The sequence below is a fragment of the Sparus aurata genome, chromosome 9 (assembly GCF_900880675.1).
Source record: "Sparus aurata chromosome 9, fSpaAur1.1, whole genome shotgun sequence".
NCBI lineage: Eukaryota > Metazoa > Chordata > Actinopteri > Spariformes > Sparidae > Sparus > Sparus aurata.
In genome coordinates this window covers 29951181-29969174 of record NC_044195.1, presented here as the reverse complement: position 1 = coordinate 29969174, position 17994 = coordinate 29951181, and the positions used below count along the sequence as shown (strand labels likewise).

The 17994-nt window shown below is 42.7% G+C and overlaps 2 protein-coding genes and 1 long non-coding RNA gene across 9 annotated transcripts in view; 1 reads left to right on the top strand and 2 right to left on the bottom strand.

The window, feature by feature from the left end:
* pcbp3 (poly(rC) binding protein 3) overlaps positions 1-6270 on the bottom strand; it is a 75390-nt gene extending 69120 nt beyond the window's left edge. For 2 of the 5 annotated variants that reach the window (XM_030429187.1, XM_030429189.1), the window contains exon 1: positions 5934-6268. The gene's annotated coding sequence lies outside the window, so the exon portion shown is untranslated. Of the gene's footprint in view, positions 1-5933 lie in introns of all 5 variants that reach the window. The other 3 variants (XM_030429185.1, XM_030429184.1, XM_030429188.1) reach the window with 3 other exon arrangements.
* LOC115588532 (uncharacterized) overlaps positions 1-17994 on the top strand; it is a 75648-nt gene that overhangs the window by 45413 nt on the left and 12241 nt on the right. Inside the window, exons 3-4 of one of the 2 annotated variants that reach the window (XR_003985376.1) lie at positions 13902-14026; positions 14379-14569. This is a non-coding gene — a long non-coding RNA (uncharacterized LOC115588532). Of the gene's footprint in view, positions 1-13901; positions 14027-14378; positions 14570-17994 lie in introns of those variants that run through there. The other variant, XR_003985375.1, reaches the window with a different exon arrangement.
* Positions 16461-17994, bottom strand: part of col18a1a (collagen type XVIII alpha 1 chain a) — an 83918-nt gene continuing 82384 nt past the window's right edge. For both annotated transcript variants that reach the window (XM_030429183.1, XM_030429181.1), the window contains one exon: positions 16461-17964. In XM_030429183.1, the coding sequence (XP_030285043.1) occupies positions 17751-17964 (214 nt within the window). In that variant the 3' untranslated portion in view covers positions 16461-17750. The remainder of the gene's footprint in view (positions 17965-17994) is intronic.

Sequence of the window (17994 nt, the reverse complement as noted above, 5' to 3'; positions counted from 1 at the left end):
CCAGAGTTCGAGTATAGGTTCGGCTCTAATGCCTCAGCACGAAACTGTTAAGCAGTTGGAGATAAAGAAAGACATCCATTACTGTGGAAGGATTTTTTTTGGACTCTACAGAAATATTCAGAGACGTACACATCAGACAGATTCTGGCTTCAAACACTTTGACTTACTTTGCTCATATAATAGGTTTCTTACTAAAAAAAAAGAAGGTAGGAGGAGTAAACTTAGATAAATGCAGCTCAAAGCGGCTCCAGAACCAAATGTCTTCATCAGCTATTAGAAGTTGTATAACAAATTATTCATAGAAAAGTATGACACATTCTCAAAATGACAAAATTATTAAAAACTTAGAAAAAAGCAGAACAGTAAACTTCCTTTAAGAAATAAAAAAGCCAGCAAAAATTGAATTAGAATTTAGTTTTGACCCTTAAACCTGATGTTCAAATGTTGTTCTAATATTCAAAACAGAAATTGATAAACATTTACAACAAAGTTAATCAACCATGAAGTATAGTTCATATAGTTCTCATATAGTCTGAGTTGTGTTAATATCTCAAAACATTTTGTGAACCACAAGCTCTTTAAGTCACACGTTATTTATCACCACATTGTGGGCGTGATGTTGTTTCATTCGTCTCATTTTGCAGCATCACAATCTCAGGATTAAACCCTGTCATGTGCAACAGTTTAATAAATGTGAGAATGATGACAGTTTACCATATTTTAATTCAGATGGCAGGGAACTTTATTTGAGCCCATTAGGAATGTTTTTTTTGTTTTCTGTAAGGATAAACGAGATGCCAGTGTACAGTTAGTTTTCCATCCTATTTACTCTGAAGTCAGCATCGGACAGCCCAAACACACTGACTCCTCTGCAGCCCTTTTTGTCTGTGTCCATTTGCCCTCCATCACTCTGCGACTTCCACCAAGACAGCAGCCAGTCAGTGTCGATGGCCTCGTTCACACTGATCTAGTCTCTACCCCGGCAACTCCCGGCACACTGTGTGCCCTGAGCCAGGCCAGCGGGAGATCCGGAAAGGCTCGAAAGGGCCAAGGCACAAAGGGCCAGCTGCTTGCAAAGCATTGGCTTTACATAGAAGGAAGCAGGGCTTACTGAATATACTGGATGCATGTGATCCATCTTTTTATAGTGTGCTTGTTCAAAACGGAAAATTAGTGGTGGAAACAGGAACACACTAAAAATGAATTTAGAGGAAGAAGTTTATAAAGATAATCGGCCGCGATCAACCGGTGAGTCGCGAGCCATCTTCTCCCAGTGACTTTATCCGAGAGACAAAAACCAGTCCGCTCACATTTCACATGCTGCCACTTTCATTTCCACGTTTTGCTCAAATCAATTCCCAAACCTCCCCAACACCTTAGGGCCCCGCACTGACATCTGTGGCGTTATGAGACGCCAGAGTGTAAAACTGCTCTGACACGGTGCGCCACACTCATTGTCTGCGCTAACTGCACGCAGCTCAACTTAAGCTCAGAGCAGTGGCTTATGAAGGCATGCAGGAGTGTGCAAACACATCACGAGGCTCATAAATATCTCGTCCTACAAGGGATTTCACGTATGCATTCTTATGAGAGCTTACGCTGAAAGAGTGGATGTGCAGTAAGTGCATTAACTGTGGGCTGCAGAGGAGCTGCTGGGGAGGAAGAAAATAGATGTTTGGAAGGCAAGGCCAATTTATTTTCTTTCATAGTTCTCATGGTAAGTTTTATATCTACAGTGACAATCCTTAAATATAGCTGGACTTTATGTTGATTTAAAGAAATTAGTCCATTTCAGAAGCTGTCAAACGATTAAAGAAGTCTTTAAAGCGTAAAATAACTTTTTGTGTGAGGCTATACATCATCTGTTGTTCTAAACTCAGGTTTGAAGACCTTGTATCAACATGCTTTTTGTGGTGATACGTGCAAACGAGAGGGTTAACATGTGGAGGATGAGCAGTCGTGACTTTGCTTGAGCATTTCGCTTCGAGCCAGCTGAGCATCTAAAAGGCAGCGCTCACAAACAGCTGCGTGTTCCTTCAAGAAGTGAAGACACCCAATTTACACGTCCCTAATAAACTAACAAGCCAACACCTGAGCGGATGAATATGTGAACACAGCCAGCAACATCATAAATATGCTCTGCATTGACATATTTATGGTGGAAAACATCATAAATATGCTAACTCAAAGTGGCGCTCGGAATTAAATTTAAAGTGTCGAGGATTTCAGAATAAAAGCCTTGCAGACAGTGAGAGCTGCTCTCCCTCGAGACAGCCCTGTCGCGAAGACCGTCATTCCCAGGAGGCTTCGTCACAGATGCTGTTCTTGTCTTAAATTAGAACGTGATCATCACAGAAGGAAAAGGTCACAGAGTCTAATAGAGGAAGCCTGTTTTTTGAAGTTGAAAGCAAAAATAGTATAAACATGCACATTAAGATGTCCGACTTTCGATTGGATTAGAATAAAGTTGTTTTTAAATCCAGTCATCTGAGGACTCTTGGATTCGCAGATATTTTGGAGAATATAGGTTTCATTCACAAATCTAAACTAGAATGACCCTCAGTAGAACGCATAACCTCCACCAAGGCCCAACAGTTCCCTTCATTTCAATGAAGACTAATCCAAAATCTGTAACCCTGTATCACCCATTAACTGCTTAACTATAATTTACGATCACCAGCTCTACGATCTTCATTAAACTGCACTAACTCATCGATGCCAGATTTTCTTTTCATCGACATCCATGCACTATTCCTTGACAAATTAGCAGAAAATTGTGAAAGAAAGTGAGAAATATGCTGGATCCGTCCTGTTATCTGGACCTGCACCGACAGTTAATGAGGATCTATTCATGGCTGATACACATCCTCCATCTACGTGTGGTGGAAATACAGAGATTTTGTGTAATCCTGCTGAGAAACAAACCAATCAACAAACAAATGGACACGGATACAAAGAAAAATCATAACCGTCTCTGGTGGTGTAAAAATATAATCAAGTAGTTATATGTTTGAGTAGTGACCTATCCGCTCCAGTGTCGGTGTCGGGTTCTTGAAAAATCTCGTATTTATTGGAACTTGTGTTCAGAAATCTAGCTTTTAATAGTTGATAATGTTTTGCTCTGCGCCTGATATTTTGAAGTTTAAAGCGAAACTCTCGCCAAAAAGCAACCGAGGCTTTATTTGGGATTGAATGTGAGTCAAACCTTCGTGTGAAAGCATAATTACGACTAAAGAGGCACTTTTAAGATTTACCGTAGTTTCGGTTTTGGGCACGTTAATTTTGAACGGTAGTGCATGGGGCAAGACATGCTAGCATCAAAATCGCTATTTTTAGAACACTAAGAAGGCTCGACACAACATGAAACTTTGTTCGTAGGATCACTAGGGTCTTTACTTATGAACAAGAGCATTGAGAACATTGTTTGTTTACACAGAGTTTATGAAAAAGAAGGTTTTTGAACTACTCACGTTTGCTGCTGCGCTCCTGCGCGTCGACGTCATGCCAGACAAAAAGTGTCGATCCCTGAGTGCGACCTGACAGGCAGGAGAGTAATGGTGAACCGCTCCTCAAGCGTGCCTGTCAGGTCGCACTCAGGGATCGACACTTTTTGCCTGCCATGACGGCAACGCGCAGGAGGTGCAGCAGCTAACGTGAGTAGTTCAAAAACCTTCTTTTTCATAAACTCTGTGTACACAAACAATGTTCTCAATGCTCTTGTTCATGAGTAGAGACCCTGGTGATGCTACGAGCAAAGTTTCATGTTGTGTCGAGCCTTCTTAGTGTTCTAAAAATAGCGATTTTGATGCTAGCATGTCTTGCCCCATGCACTCCCGTTCAAAATTAACGTGCCCAAAACCGAAACTACGGTAAATCTTAAAAGTGCCTCTTTAGTCGTAATTATGATTTCACACGAAGGTTTGACTCATATTCAATCCCAAATGAAGCCTCGGTTGCTTTTTGGCGAGAGTTTCGCTTTAAGCAAAACATTAAAGGTGCTGCTAGTTTGTTTAACGACACCTGTTTGTAGCCTTCTTAACTGATGGCAATAGACAAGTGGTCCGCTTCAGTTAATCACTATCAAGTTAATGTTGATTACACAATTTAATGGATATAGAAGAATGAAACCATCAGTGTTAACATTGGTTCCCTTTAAAACCTGCCCGTCTGCCACTGGGCACAGGGTCACCTGGCAAAATAACCCGTGATCCATTTTTTTGCAGACTAAATATTTGAATCAACTCGCGTTATGTTATTTACAACTTTGCTGTTGTCTTTGCGACAGAGGTGCTAACGGTAACACCACTTGGAAACACTAGGGGGGAAAAGTTGTCTGTTATTTTCTGGGATTTTTGCATATTTTTTGCTCTTTTAATAAGTTTATTGATACAAAATATTTGAACTTCAATACTCAATTTCTGCAGTACTAGCCGCGTTTTTTTTTTGTCCGCTCTCCTAACAGCGAGTTGACACATGCAGCGCTGCAGTGCCTACATAGTCCCTCCTCCAGAAGAAAATTAACTCAGATTCTCTAATTCACTCCCAGAACACGAGAATTGTTTTATTTATCTTTTAACGGATACCAGAATGTTGTAGCCCTAATGTTGTGTCAATTTTTCCCCATGGAATCGACTTTGGTATCAAATATCGACGTATTTTATTGAGGTTAGAAAATCCAGTACTGTGACAAAACTACCATACACATATAACCAAGAAAAATATATAGACATAGTAATAGTAATGGAGAAAAACGAGCTCTTGCTATCGGTATCAGCAGACATCCAAATTCAGGTATCGGATAGGAACTGAAAAAAGTGGATTGTTACAGCTTTATAATATGTGATTAACTCTGATTAACATATTTCCTCGTCGGCCATTTTTAAACACACACCTCCTCACAAAACAACCTCCAAGGAAACAAGACACCGCGTCCGGAGAAGCGCCTTCTCAGCTGTTGACATTATTGTAAGGCCCAATTTCCAGATATGATAGAGTGGCTTTAAAAACTCTGGGCTGCCAGTATTGATGTCTGAAGCACTTTAGCAGTATCTCCGTCTCCCTCGCAAATACATACACACGCACACACACACTCCACTTCCCCTTCCTGGTAAAGTACAGGATGTGCGGATGAAGAACTAAGCAGGTTTTTTTTTTTTTTTTCTTCCCTCCTCTGCTGTTGCCAGGAATGCTTTATGGGCCATGTGAATATTGGAGTTCTCCTGCCGGAAAGATTGCTTGATTCAATCAAGCAAGTCACTGCCTCGTAAAGTCATTACACTTTGTGCAATGTCATGCGTTCTGTAGCCAGTGGCCGGTCCTGTGTTCTGTCCCGGCATTAGGGGAAGTGGCCTAGCAAAAAGCACGTGTGCCTGGTACGTCAGCACCTATAAATAGCTGTGACCAACTAACGTAAACACTTTTTTCAGAAATCAATTAGAGACGCATCTTCCGTAAACAAATTACAGCATGTTGTCCTTGGCAACTTGCGCTCCGGGCTGACTTAAAAATAAAAGAAGACTTTGTCTCACTTTCATATTGAATTCGCACATGCTGAGAGCCAGAGGGTATGAGAATGCAAAAGACACGGAGATGAAGCGATTGCGTGGTGGGAGAGGGAGGGGGGGGGGGGAGTTGATATCAGGGTAGAATATCAGAGGAAGAAGAGAAAAGATCCAGTGACCTCGCTGATATCATCTCCTGCAACTGTGTCACTTTTTCTGAGAAGGAACACAAGTGCTGCAGGGAAAACTTTGAAATGTGCACACAGGAGAGACGGAGAGGCGAGAGGGAACAGAGACAAGTGAGTGTAAAGAAAACAACAACAAGAGCTGAAGAAGAAGAAGAGGAGGAGGAGGAGGAGGAGGAGGAGGAGGAGAGGGCAGGAAGTACTTTTTGAAAGCCTCAGCGCAAGGCTGGAATAAGCCGAGTCTTACCTGCTCAGTTGTTTAGGTTGGCGGGACGGAGAAGTGAGGAGAGTCAAAGGGTCCCGGGGTGGTCTGGGTGGTAAGGGGGGTCTCGGTCTGGCTTGAAGCAGGGCTGGAGGGTGGTCCAGGAGAGGGGAGGAAGGATGGAGTGACAGGGAGCAGGGAGACGGGGAGGCTAAAGGGGGGAGAAGAAACGCTGCTTGCCTCTCCCTCCCTTACTCTCTCTCTCTTTATCTCTTTTCTCCCTCCAACATACACACACACACACACACACACGAGCTCGGAGGCAGACACCAAAACCCCGAGTCACTCAGATAATAGGCAGAGAAAGAGTCTTTACATTTACACGCTCTGCCACAGGGGAAGGATGGGGTGAGCTCTCCTCCCACTCTCCTCCGGGCAGCCAATGGGAGGCGGCTCAGAGGTGTCCAGGCAGCCAATGGAAGTGGCAGCAGCCGGTGCCTTGCCCCAGCCAATAAGTGCAATAGCTCATATCCAGTTGAAATAATTAGAATATGGAAGGAGTCGTGAAAAGCCTCCCTTTTTGAAGGACAGACCGAGCCCTTGCGCTCCAGCCAGTGAGTGTGATTTAGGGCTGCAACAGACATTAGAGTGATTAGATTCCGGGCCACTTAACCCAGCACAGTATCACTGCACGCTGCTCTGCAGACCTGGCAGGGAAAAAAAAAGAAGAAAACCCTGCTGCCAGACAGCAAGAGAGGCTTCAGTCAGCTGGAGTTTGAGAATTACTCATGGACGGTCAAACGAGGCACGCATGATGATACATGCAGGCATGTGTTCACGTTCACAGGCTACACCCACATAACCAGTCCCCTTCTGTCATGTACACTTCATTTACTCTCCGCGTTCAGGGCTCAGCATTTAATGGGAACTCTTTGTAGCTTGTACCAGCTTGGTATCACTACAGTGTCGGTAGTATCTGCAACTGAACAGTGGTAAACTGCTCTACATTTCAGAGCCTCCTGTAGGAAAATCACACAAATTACGTAAAAAAAATAAAATCTTTTGCATTTATTTGGGCTGCTGCATTCAGCTGGCAGTAGATATGTATTTTTTTTGCTTCCACAGTACTGATTGAACAGTGTGATTTAGAAAAAAACGAGAACATCCGTGTGTAGACTGGTTTACAGGGAACAGATCTTTCACTGCTGTTCAGACAGATGTTTCCCTAGGTTGCTTTACGGCAAGCAGACCCGTCTACCACTGTGCAATCAAAACAGGAAGTGGCGTTGTTTTCCCAGGTCACGATCCACAGGTAATGGTGAAACAACGGGAATAACACTGCAAAAGAAAAAAGGGACCTTGTGTTCTTTTGGGACATGAGACGGGTTAAAACTGCCCCTCTTTCTTCTAGATCAGTAATTAAATTATTATTACAGCCAGGTGTTTTACTCTTCACGCCTTTTCGTAGCACTGCGATCAGGGTTTCCAGGCTGCTAGCTCCAGCCGCGTTGCTAATGCTGTGTTTGTAACAACAGTGCCAACAGAGATGTCACAGGGAAAGTTGTTTATTTCCATTTTAATATCAGGTTGTACTTGAAAGTTTTTGTATGCCCTCATCCAGGGACACAACATTTTGTTATGTCTATTTTTGCCTAGAATGCTTTTTATCACAAGGTTTTGTTGCAATAAAAAAAGCTTGCCAAGCGAAGCGACCGCCATAATGTCTTCTTACGAGAACAGAGGCTTCTTTTCATTGTCTATTTCCCGTCTATTAAAAACATATTCTCGAGTACTGTTTTGCCGTAATACCAGATTATTTGTTACTCGATGGTCGCCGTACTGTTCCTCTTTTCAAAACGGACAATGAGCCAAAACCAAGCACCCGTTACCCATCATGCAGCAGGGTTGATTTTGTTCTTGTGTGGCTCAGTGCATTCTGGTCGTTCTAAGTTTTCTTCCTCTTGAGCAAAAAGGTAACACCACAGTCCCTTTTCTCTGTTCTCTCTGATTGTGTAGCACCAGGTTCAAAGAAGATTGCTGGACCGTCTTTCCAGCGTTGAAATACTCCTCTAACAACGCTGAGCAAAGATAAAGAACACAGTGTTGTTGCTCGTGGCTTCACGAAGGAACATACTTCACTTCCACAAGTCTTGTTTTATTTCCCTCCCTCCCCCCGCACTCAATCGATGGCTCTGGAAAGCGCCCAGCTTGATAAATGATCAATGGCGAACTGTCAGGTTGAGGAATGAAAGGCACATCACCATCCCACTCCTCATCCTGCACCGGGGAAGTGAATGAAACACCAGCTGTAATGTTCCATCAAAACCAGTGCAAAGACGCAGTACTTTTCCGTTGTTCCTTTTTGTCAGCAAACGCAGCGCGGCGACTTGCTGAAAGGTAGATTTTCAGAGGGATGGAGGGAATTCTCAGGGGCAGCCAGCTGTGGGGGGATGCAGGGTTTTTTATATAGTGCTCTGAAACTCTGGGCTTTTTTCTTCCTAATGTTCACGAGCTCCAACAATATCTTCACTGTGAAAGGAAGAGTCCCCGAGGAAAATTATCCACCTATTTCTAAACCGCTGTTCAGGGGGGCAGGGGGGCTCTGGAGCTTATCCCAGCATGCATTGGACAAGAAGCAGGAGTAAACCCTGGACACATGTGGGCACTTGAGTGTTTCCGGTTCACCTGTTTTGTGGTGCGGGCATACATACAAACTAAAAACAGCATTCAGCCAGTGGGTTTCCAGGGAACACTAGTAATTACTAAAAGTGTGTAGAATTAAGAAAGACGTTTTTTTTTTTCCGCTTCACCACAAGTTGTCAAACTTTCACCTAAAGAGGCTCAGCAGTGTCTGTAGCTCTTATTCCCATTTACAGACTTCAAACAGGGGACTCTTTTGCAGATTGGTCACAATACCAACACAATATCTGCATAGATAAAACAATACTATCTCTGTTATACCACAGCAAAAAGAAACGAAAGTCCTTGCCATGAAAAATAAGATAACGTTTTGCATTTAATTAAAGGAGATTTCCTGTATGTTGTTTGTAGACATGTTTTGGTGTGTAAATGATTCATATTTAGCAAAAGTTCTGTAATCAGTTCTGCAGATCGCCTCAAGCCTGCAATGGCTACAACACAATCTTTTCGGGCAACTCGACCGTAAAAGTTATGTCTACTTTTTTTACACTGACAGGCTGAGTAGTTACGGAACAATTCCTGTGGAGAAAGGATCTTATTGTTTTATAACAAGATCTCTTTCTAACAAGAAACTGGAAAGAAATAGCAAAATTCCCCTTTCACAGCATCATTTCATTTCGTGCATGTATTAAACGTGTAGGAAATCTCAGTTTGCCTCCCTTACTGTTTTTTTTTTTTTTCCTGGTTTTTGCATTAGATATTATAATCAAGTGTAGGGCTCCAACTAAGGATAACCTTCATCATTCATTTATCTGCAAGGTATTTTTTTCCGGATTGATTGTTTGGCCTATTAAATGTCAGGAAAAAAAAGCAGTTTCCCTGAAGCCCAAGGTCAAGTCAGCAAATTGCTTGTGTTGTTTAACCAGCCGTCAAAAAACCTGAAGACAGTCGCGGAGGAGAGGGAGCAAAATCATCACCAGTGAGACGACAGGGCGAGGAACAATTTGGCGCTTTTGTTCAAAGAATGCATTGATTGGTGATCAAATTGGTTTCTGTTGTCAGGCTGTCAACTAATCAGTTAATCAGAGAAATAATTCCAGTTGTAATCCAGTGAAGAATATATCGGAGTACTCTTGAGGCAAAGCAAAATGTGCAGTTTATCTCTTCTGTGTGTGCGCAGATTGAACTTTCTGCTGCTGCAGCCGGTACATAAATCTGACAGCATTCAGTTCAGACCTCTTCACACCGAAGTGAATCAGTCCAACGTGGTAAAAATCCCCAGAACATTTATGTTCAAGTGCACTACAGTAAACATTTGCGAGTAAAAGTCCAGAAGATTCTCTGTTCAACAAGAAACACACATGCGCTTCACATACGACTGAATCACTCCGAGCCGCATGATGAGTTCGGGTTAAGTCAATGAAATGATCAGATTTAATGTGTTAATTCTCCGTCGATGTGCATGTGTCGAGCCTGCAGATTATTGCATTACTCCCCCTTCTGACTGATCGTTTGCAGGGGCCCTGAAAATCAATGAGACTGTCAGTACGTGAGTGCATTATAACATGGTCGGATATGCACGAGGCACAAGTGTTGCATCAAGCTGTCAGTTTAGCGGAGAGTAAAAAAAAAAAAAAAAAATCCTGAAGTTTGTCTCTTCTCTTAAAATCGATATCACCAGACAGCAGATGCCTGAGAACAAAAAAAAAAAGGAAAAAATCCATTCTGGAGTCTAAAATTGGACATAAATGCTTAATTCATACTCATAAAAAATAATTTCATGGGTATTTATAATATTCTGCATGATTTTCTCCCCCCCTTCCTAGCATCCACACAACACGATGATTGTGAATTATCTCGCGGGTGTGTCGACGGCGTGCATCACAACGTCTTCCTGACAAATCCAATCAGTATGGAACGCCCAGTAGAACGATCTATATAGCGGTAACGGGACAGAGGGGAGGGGGGGGGGGTCACACAATCCAAAGGCAACACTGTAATTTACAGTAGCATAGATTTACAGAGCGGGGGCTGATACGAGCCCTCGTCTGCGTGTGAGTGGGAGAGGAAGAGACATAAAAAATTCATTAGAAGATGGAAGGAGATGTCACATCGAATATGTAGCCAGCTGCAGTGATGACCACGGGTAGTGAGCTGTGTGAGGGTGGTGAGGTAGCTGTGAGCCGGCGCTGCGGAGTCGACCCGGGGGAATTCTAAACGATGCCATCACTGAGCTCTCGGTGCAGAATAAGGAAAGCATGATAAATATCCGCGGATATTTGTTTTTAGGGGTTATTTAGGAGTTGATCATGAAATAAAATCTCGTAAACGCCGGCTTCAGGACGTCTTTATGGACGAAAAAGTACCAAACGGTAGCTGTAGGCCGTTCAGGAGCTGTTCGTAATTTCTTTCGGCGAGACCTCTTCTCCCTCGCTGCTGTGACATTTTCATCTGGAAAAAATACATAAAATATGCATTAAACCAAATGCACAGGCGCAGATCTCATTAATAAAATTGTGTCAATTATGGAAGAGGAAATCGGTGATGGAGAAAAAAGAAAAAAGTGTTGGCCGGCGTGGTGAGTCGTGATCCGTTCGTGTCCGTAGCAGCAGAGCAACCCTGAAATATTCATCCAGGTGTGCCTGTGGGATCTAAGGTGTGCAAGAGCCAAAGCAAGAAGTGATCAGATGTTATTTAGTTATTCAGAGGATTTGCCTACAGTCATTTTGTACACTGCGTTGTTAGCAGCGTTGGTCAACTGGTTTAGTCCACTGTTGTTTCACATCATAAGGTGGCGGAGGGGAGCTTCACTAAACATCTACATGCTTATTTGTTGTTGATAGATCCTTAATGATTTACAGCAGCATCATACGTGGGAGATGTGTCTGCAGCGGTCCGGTTAAAGGTCAGCGTTAGACACGGATATGGACGGAGCCTTCTGTCCGTATTTCTGCAACTTTTCCGAAAGCTTACGGATACCAAGCGGTACCTCTGGTGGTCATGGGGGGGGGTTGCCAATACTTCAAGCAAGGAAAGACCAAAGCACAAAAGGGAAAAGTTTTAAAAAGTGGCAGAACTTTTTTTCAAGGAGAGGTTCTTGAGGTTATGCTTTAAACATGTGTATGATTGTTAGAGGGATGAACGGATACTACAGATCAGCTGGGAGGAGATTGGACAGAAACTGATTGTGAGTTGGACGGTGGCGAAAGGAAAAGTGAAGTCTGTGAAAACCTCTGAGCAACTCGGTGACAGCTTCTTGTGGTTGTATTGCTTAACGTCAATTTCAAATGTTATTATTGTTTGTAATGGCCGTATGTGTTATCGTACGTAAAGGGAGCATATAGACGCCTTCACAGGAGCTTGAAAGTTTCGATCTTTGGGCCGTGGCTGGATTGGTCGGTTGTGGACCGGGAGGAGCATCTCCGACTCTGAATTTTCCGTAAACGGCTCTCATCTTACCGACATTATCTGTTCCTCTTTCTCATTGCATGGCCTCTTAAAAAAACTTGTGCAGAGAGCTTTGTCTTTAATGGCACATAGGGAAGGTGTTCGCCAATGTTACCCTTAATTTTCAATAACATAAGGAATAATGAGAAATAACATTCAGATTTTCTTTTTTTTTTTTTATTTGCTGCTCACTCCCATTTCTTATCTTTTCATTGGTCGTGCCAGCCTTAGTTTTAGGTGGCACAGGCACATCCGTGGCCGAGCAGCTGGTCCGCTGAAAGCACCGTGCGTCCCTGAGGACTGGCTGACAGGAGGTGGCTTTACCTCGACTTCACAATCATGCCTCCCGAAATTCAAATGTAGAGGTGATAAAAGGCATTAGAGCAACATACGTGGGTCGGTGTAAAGGTGAGAGCAGGTACGGTGGAGTGGTCAAAGCCTATCTGCACAATGCCAGGAATATCCACTCTGGATAACATCCCTCCTCATCAAATATTAAAAGACGGGAGGAGGGGGGAAGAAAAAAAAATAGACGTAAATGCCAGAAGATTCACAAGGGGATTTAAAGACTGGGAGACTGTTACTCATTATCTATCTAAATGTCAGTGAAATGTGAAAGGCTCACAGTCGGCCTTAAGTACTTCAGACACTACACAAATGTTGCTTCGGGCCTCCTTATTACCCTTTCATTTGATGGGGAAACATGTTGGTCTAGTTGGAGGCAGAATGCATTAAGACTGTGATACTGGAGGACACGTGCCGATGATTTATGTCAACTACACCCTTATTTTGCTGTATATAAATGCAGATGTGTGCATTATAAATAAGGCTGCTCTCCTCTCACATAAGGAGGTCACAAAAACAATTCCCCGCTAAGTAAAGACGCTGCTGGTGCTCCGGGATATTGTTAGATTTGGGTTAATGTGGCAGCGAGTCAGCGGGCCTCGGCTAAACACAGAGCAGAGATCTGACAACTGTGGCTGTTTCGCGACCGCCCCGATCGTCATTAAGTTCCCCCCCCCCCCCCCGATATCTGGTTGTCACCTTGTTGTATCATTAACCGTCGCTGGATCCTTTCGCTGTACTTAGTTATTACTTAGCGCCCACTAAATATAGCTTTCCCCAAGGCAGCCAGTGTGATAGCACTTTCGCAGCAAAGCCAGCTGTGGGTTATTACATCCCGACCACCCCCCGCCCACTCTAACCTCGCTCAGTCAAGAAGACTTAAATGGATAACACGCCACTCACTGAGTTTTTTTTTCCCTCCCTCGAGATTTACTCAACAACGAGGACATTGAGGAATTGGACAGGGGAGTTATGATGCTAGTTTACTTTTCTTTCAAACAGGGACACTGCAGCAAAACTGAGCCCTCCCCTCCACACACCACTATCACCACCACCACCACCCTCCACAGTCAATTAATATAAGCCTTATAGCTTTTCGTAAGGCTGCTCAGCGGGTTGAGATGCTTAAGAGGCAGATTTGATGAAATCGAGTGGGAAGTGACCGTATTTACTGATTATTTTTAGGGAATGCCGGCCGTTTTATCACGCAGTGGGTGCAGACGCTGTGCTTGATTCTCAAATGACATGCCAGTAAAGATGATCCTGTCAGACTCCAGATATTTAACACCAGCTTCAGGATGAGTTGATTGAAATATGAAACTTTGGATAAACTCACTCCAGCAAAGTTTATATCATGTTCACTGTCCTCTGCGACCCAGTGCAGGCTTGTTTAGTCCATATCTAGGAAAAATTAGACAATATAACAGAATGTAACTGACATTGCAGGTCATGAGATGAGATATTATGCAGACGTATTTAAAACACTGAACCTGTATGGGTGAATTTTTTACATTTTCTGGTCACTAGAATATAAATCCTCCTGACTTAGCTGATTTTCCTGACTTTTTTATTGTCTTCCAGTGACCGGCTTGGCTGACGTTGGGTTGGATTGGCATGACATTTGGTGCAGATATCCGTGAAGCCCAGAGGAAGAATCTCACTGACTTGTTGTGATCCTCTGACGTTTCATGGCGTCCCCTCATCAGGTCAGCATTTCTCTTTGTCCGACACTTTGGTTCAGATGCCGACCAAAAGGAAGCCTCAGCTGTATTTTGTGGTTTCATGCTCGTGAACATGCTCGCCAATATGATGAAACACGGTGGAAACAAAAGTTGCTCGTTCAGTTCTGGGCAATTTTACATATTTATTTTTATCTGTGTGCTTCCTGTTGCATTTAGACTTAATAACACACTGCTGCTCTCCATACCTGACTGTTGTTCCCCAAACTTTCCTGTGGCTGTTTTCTTTTTCTTCCTTTCTTTTTATTTTTTGACATTTGATATTCAGCTTTCACCATACTCTATTTTTAAATTTGGATGTGTTCAAATAATGGCACAGGAAACCAAATGCTGTGGAGACGCTACAACTCTTTCCTGTGGAAACTGCACATTCACAGCATGAACACATCCTCCACAGCCCTGTGGTGCAGATACGAACGATTGTTCTTCGCTTGCAAGTTCAATACAATATCATTATAATGTATGTTTATCTTAAAATAAACGTAAAAGCTCTGCTGATGCAGCTTTTTATTATACAACGCTATAACTCGTTTCACGAGCCAGTAATTAAATATCCAGAGATTTAAGTGTTTGGGCCACAGTCCGCGCTGTCATCATCTCCTGCGGTTTCAAAAAGTTGCAATGACCACATGACCAGCAGTGGCACCACCACCGATCATGCTGACTAGCAGGGAGGTGGAGGCCTCTGAAGCGCTCCAGTTAACACATTATATCTTCTTTGTTTGCCGGCTGGTTGTCTGGCAACCTCACATTGAAAACACCCCAAGGAAAAGAATAATGAACCCGCAACAAAACTCCCCGTACAGCCACAGCTCCTCATTTTTGCGCTTCTTGTTTTTGTACAAATTGAACAAATAAGATTAAAAATGTTCATTAGTGAGCGAGAGAGGATTTTGTACTCGAGCCTGCGCAATTTATAGAAATACTGCAACTGCAACGCACAAGCTGCATATTTTTGGATAACGTATTCTAATGCAGTAATGTCGTTCTCCAGTGATGCTCTGGTCTACACCTCTCGTCTCCAGGTGTAAGAAAACATGTTTGTTTGGTACAGACGGCAACAAATGCCACATCATCGTGATCTTTATAGTTTTTGCAGAGAAAATAAAAATGCAGACACGATCATTTACACTAGTCGTATATCTATATACCTCAAACGTCATCTCAAATATGGTTCTTCTGTTTTTTTAGACAGCATGAAGACTGGAAACGGTTTCGCTTGTTCTAAGATAACTAACTATTTAATAGACTTCCAATGTTCATATCTTATCCTCAGCTAGAGAGTATATTAGTATCTATGGACCTGTTATATTTGCAGAAGCACGAAGCATGAAGGACTCTCTGATCTTGTCCCTGTGGCCGAGGGTCTTGACTCCCACAGTAGTGTGAGTGAAACTGCCTGGACTGACCCTCGACCTGTCAAGGACGAGAAAAGGTCGCCCAGCAGCTCAGTGGGTTCTGCCTCGATCCCTCAGCGACTGCACCAGAAAAAAAACCATCTAAATGCCGTGTAACAGTACCTGCAGATTTCACAGAGATGAGAGCTGAGTTTCTTTCAGTACATAATGTAGAGGAATGTCTGAGAGACACTGTGGCCATTATATTCTGCTGTCTTCTGTCATTTATCTCATTATACAATCACATTTGTGCCAGTTTGCCAGAGTGATCTCACCTCAGCGCCTCGTATTAAGGGGATGTATAAGTTACCGTCCACTGTCACCACCTGGATGTGAGAAGCTCTCTCTCTCTCGGGCGGGCGCGTCATTCTAAAGTGACTGCCAAATTAGGCCAACTTTGAATAATTCAAATTAATCTTCTTAATCAAATATCATCTTGAAACGCCTCCTAACTTTAAAGAAGAGATTTAAGGGGATTTCATAAGCCATCTCCAATGACTGGTGACCTAATTCAGCTCTCTTTTAAAATCCACTTTACTTGTGGACCTACAGCCAACGTACTCATGATTGCCTGGTAATTTCTTTTTTTTTTTTTTTTTTTCTCATGTCAAACTCAGGAGCCGTGTACTGGTGTCCTAATTAGTGAAGAGTGGGACTCATCTCCCAACAAGACACATTGATAGCAGTACTTTTGTGGTTGTTCTGTCACATAAGGTGGGAGATGGAAAAAGTCAATATATATGACAAATAGATATAAGCAATTCTGTAGTTTCGATTTCTCGGTTAAATTGAATTAACTCACACGTGTAGATTAACTGTGAAGGTGAACAGATGATGTACGAGCTCCTCTCGTCGACGCTGATTTGCGGTGGAGTCGATGCCACCAGCAACACGTCATCGAGGAGGACATAAAAAAAAAAACGGTGGGTCGAAGGTCACGGTGCTGTCAGAGGTCGACAGCAGAGCCAAAGAAAAAAAAAACCACCTACGTACAGCCCGTCACATTATTGTTGTAGTTGAAAATGACTTTTTATTCAGTGCCAGGGAGAAACAGTACAGCACAATTTTGTTATAAAAATGGAAATCCACAGGTTCAGTCAAGATATCAGTAGCACTAAAGGTCCAGGTTAATCTCTGAATTCGATGCGAGGCTACTGCAAAAAAAAACCTGTCTCCTTAACATACTGCTTTTTTTTTTTTTTTTTTTTTTCCTGTCCCCCAACATCCGTGACAGCAATCAGTCCAACAAAGATTAGCAGCAAACTAATCATTTTCCAGCTTACTCACTGATAGGTTTTTAATAAAGTGGTAAAAAAAAAAAAAAAAAAAAAATCATCATTTTCAATTCAAAAGGCTCAATTTCAGCTCGAAGGAGTCTTGCCCTCTGGATGTGGGATTATTCATTACAGTGGTGTCTGTGTCCGACAAGGTCATTTAAATTTAGCGCGAAGTAAAAAGCAATCCGAACGCACTTGAGCAGAAACGGCTGTGACATTTACATATTTGTGGAATAATGAATACAAAAGAAGTGGTTCATTATATGAGCTTATTTTGTAAAAAGCAGTCCTGGTTTGTGTACTGAGGCACAGATTCAGATCAGAAGCTCTTTTAAAGAAGAATTAAATGGTCTGTGCTGTGTAGAATAAAAATGAGGGTGTCACGCATTTATTTTCAATTTCCAATCATTTTTCTTTTTTGTTCTTAGATAACTTCATTTAAAAATAAATATCTAGTATCTTCTTTAAATTTTCAAAATAGTCTTTAAAAGTTGGCTGCACCCCGTCATAGCCCACAATTCTAACATGAAATTGGAAAACAAATGTGGAAATGATCGATACCTAAAAAATAAAAACAATAACAGGATGGATATAGCATTATTATAAACAGTTTCAAAAGATAAAACATTGATAACGTCAAAAAAAAAAATAAACAGGAAAATCACAAACGACAAACATGTAATATACAGAATTCTTTTTTTTAAAAAATGGATACGATTTGAGAACGCGTTTAGCTTCTCCGCTCTCGTTTCACCCCTTGCAGAAAATATGTGCCGATGCCCCCGAGAAAAAGGACCAACACACCCCTCTGTTCGACCCATCTCTTTGGCGTTTGTGGAGGGGAGGAGCAGACGATGCAAAGCGTCTCTGCCAGGCAAAGAGCCACAGGGCCAGTTCATCGACGCCACATGTTCACAAGGCGTGTTACCAGGGAATTAAAAAAGTGTTTAACTAGGGCCCAGAACAACAAAAAAAAAAACATGGGGGGAAAAAAAAAAAAAACAGGGTGGACGGGATTTATTTTTTGGAGTGTGTTGTGAAGGCGTTCTCAATGCAGAGGACGATGTAGGAGCCGGAGCAGCTGGTGGAGCTTTGCTGCAGGAGGTGGCCGCTCTGTAGCGACGATGCGAGACCGGTCACGGCGCGGTCGCCCGCTCGCCACGTCTCGCAGTAGTGGTCTGTTTGCCGGTGGCCTTTGTTGCTCGATCCGTGCCAGACCATTTTCTCTGGCCTGGAGGAGAAACAGAAACAGGCACAGAGG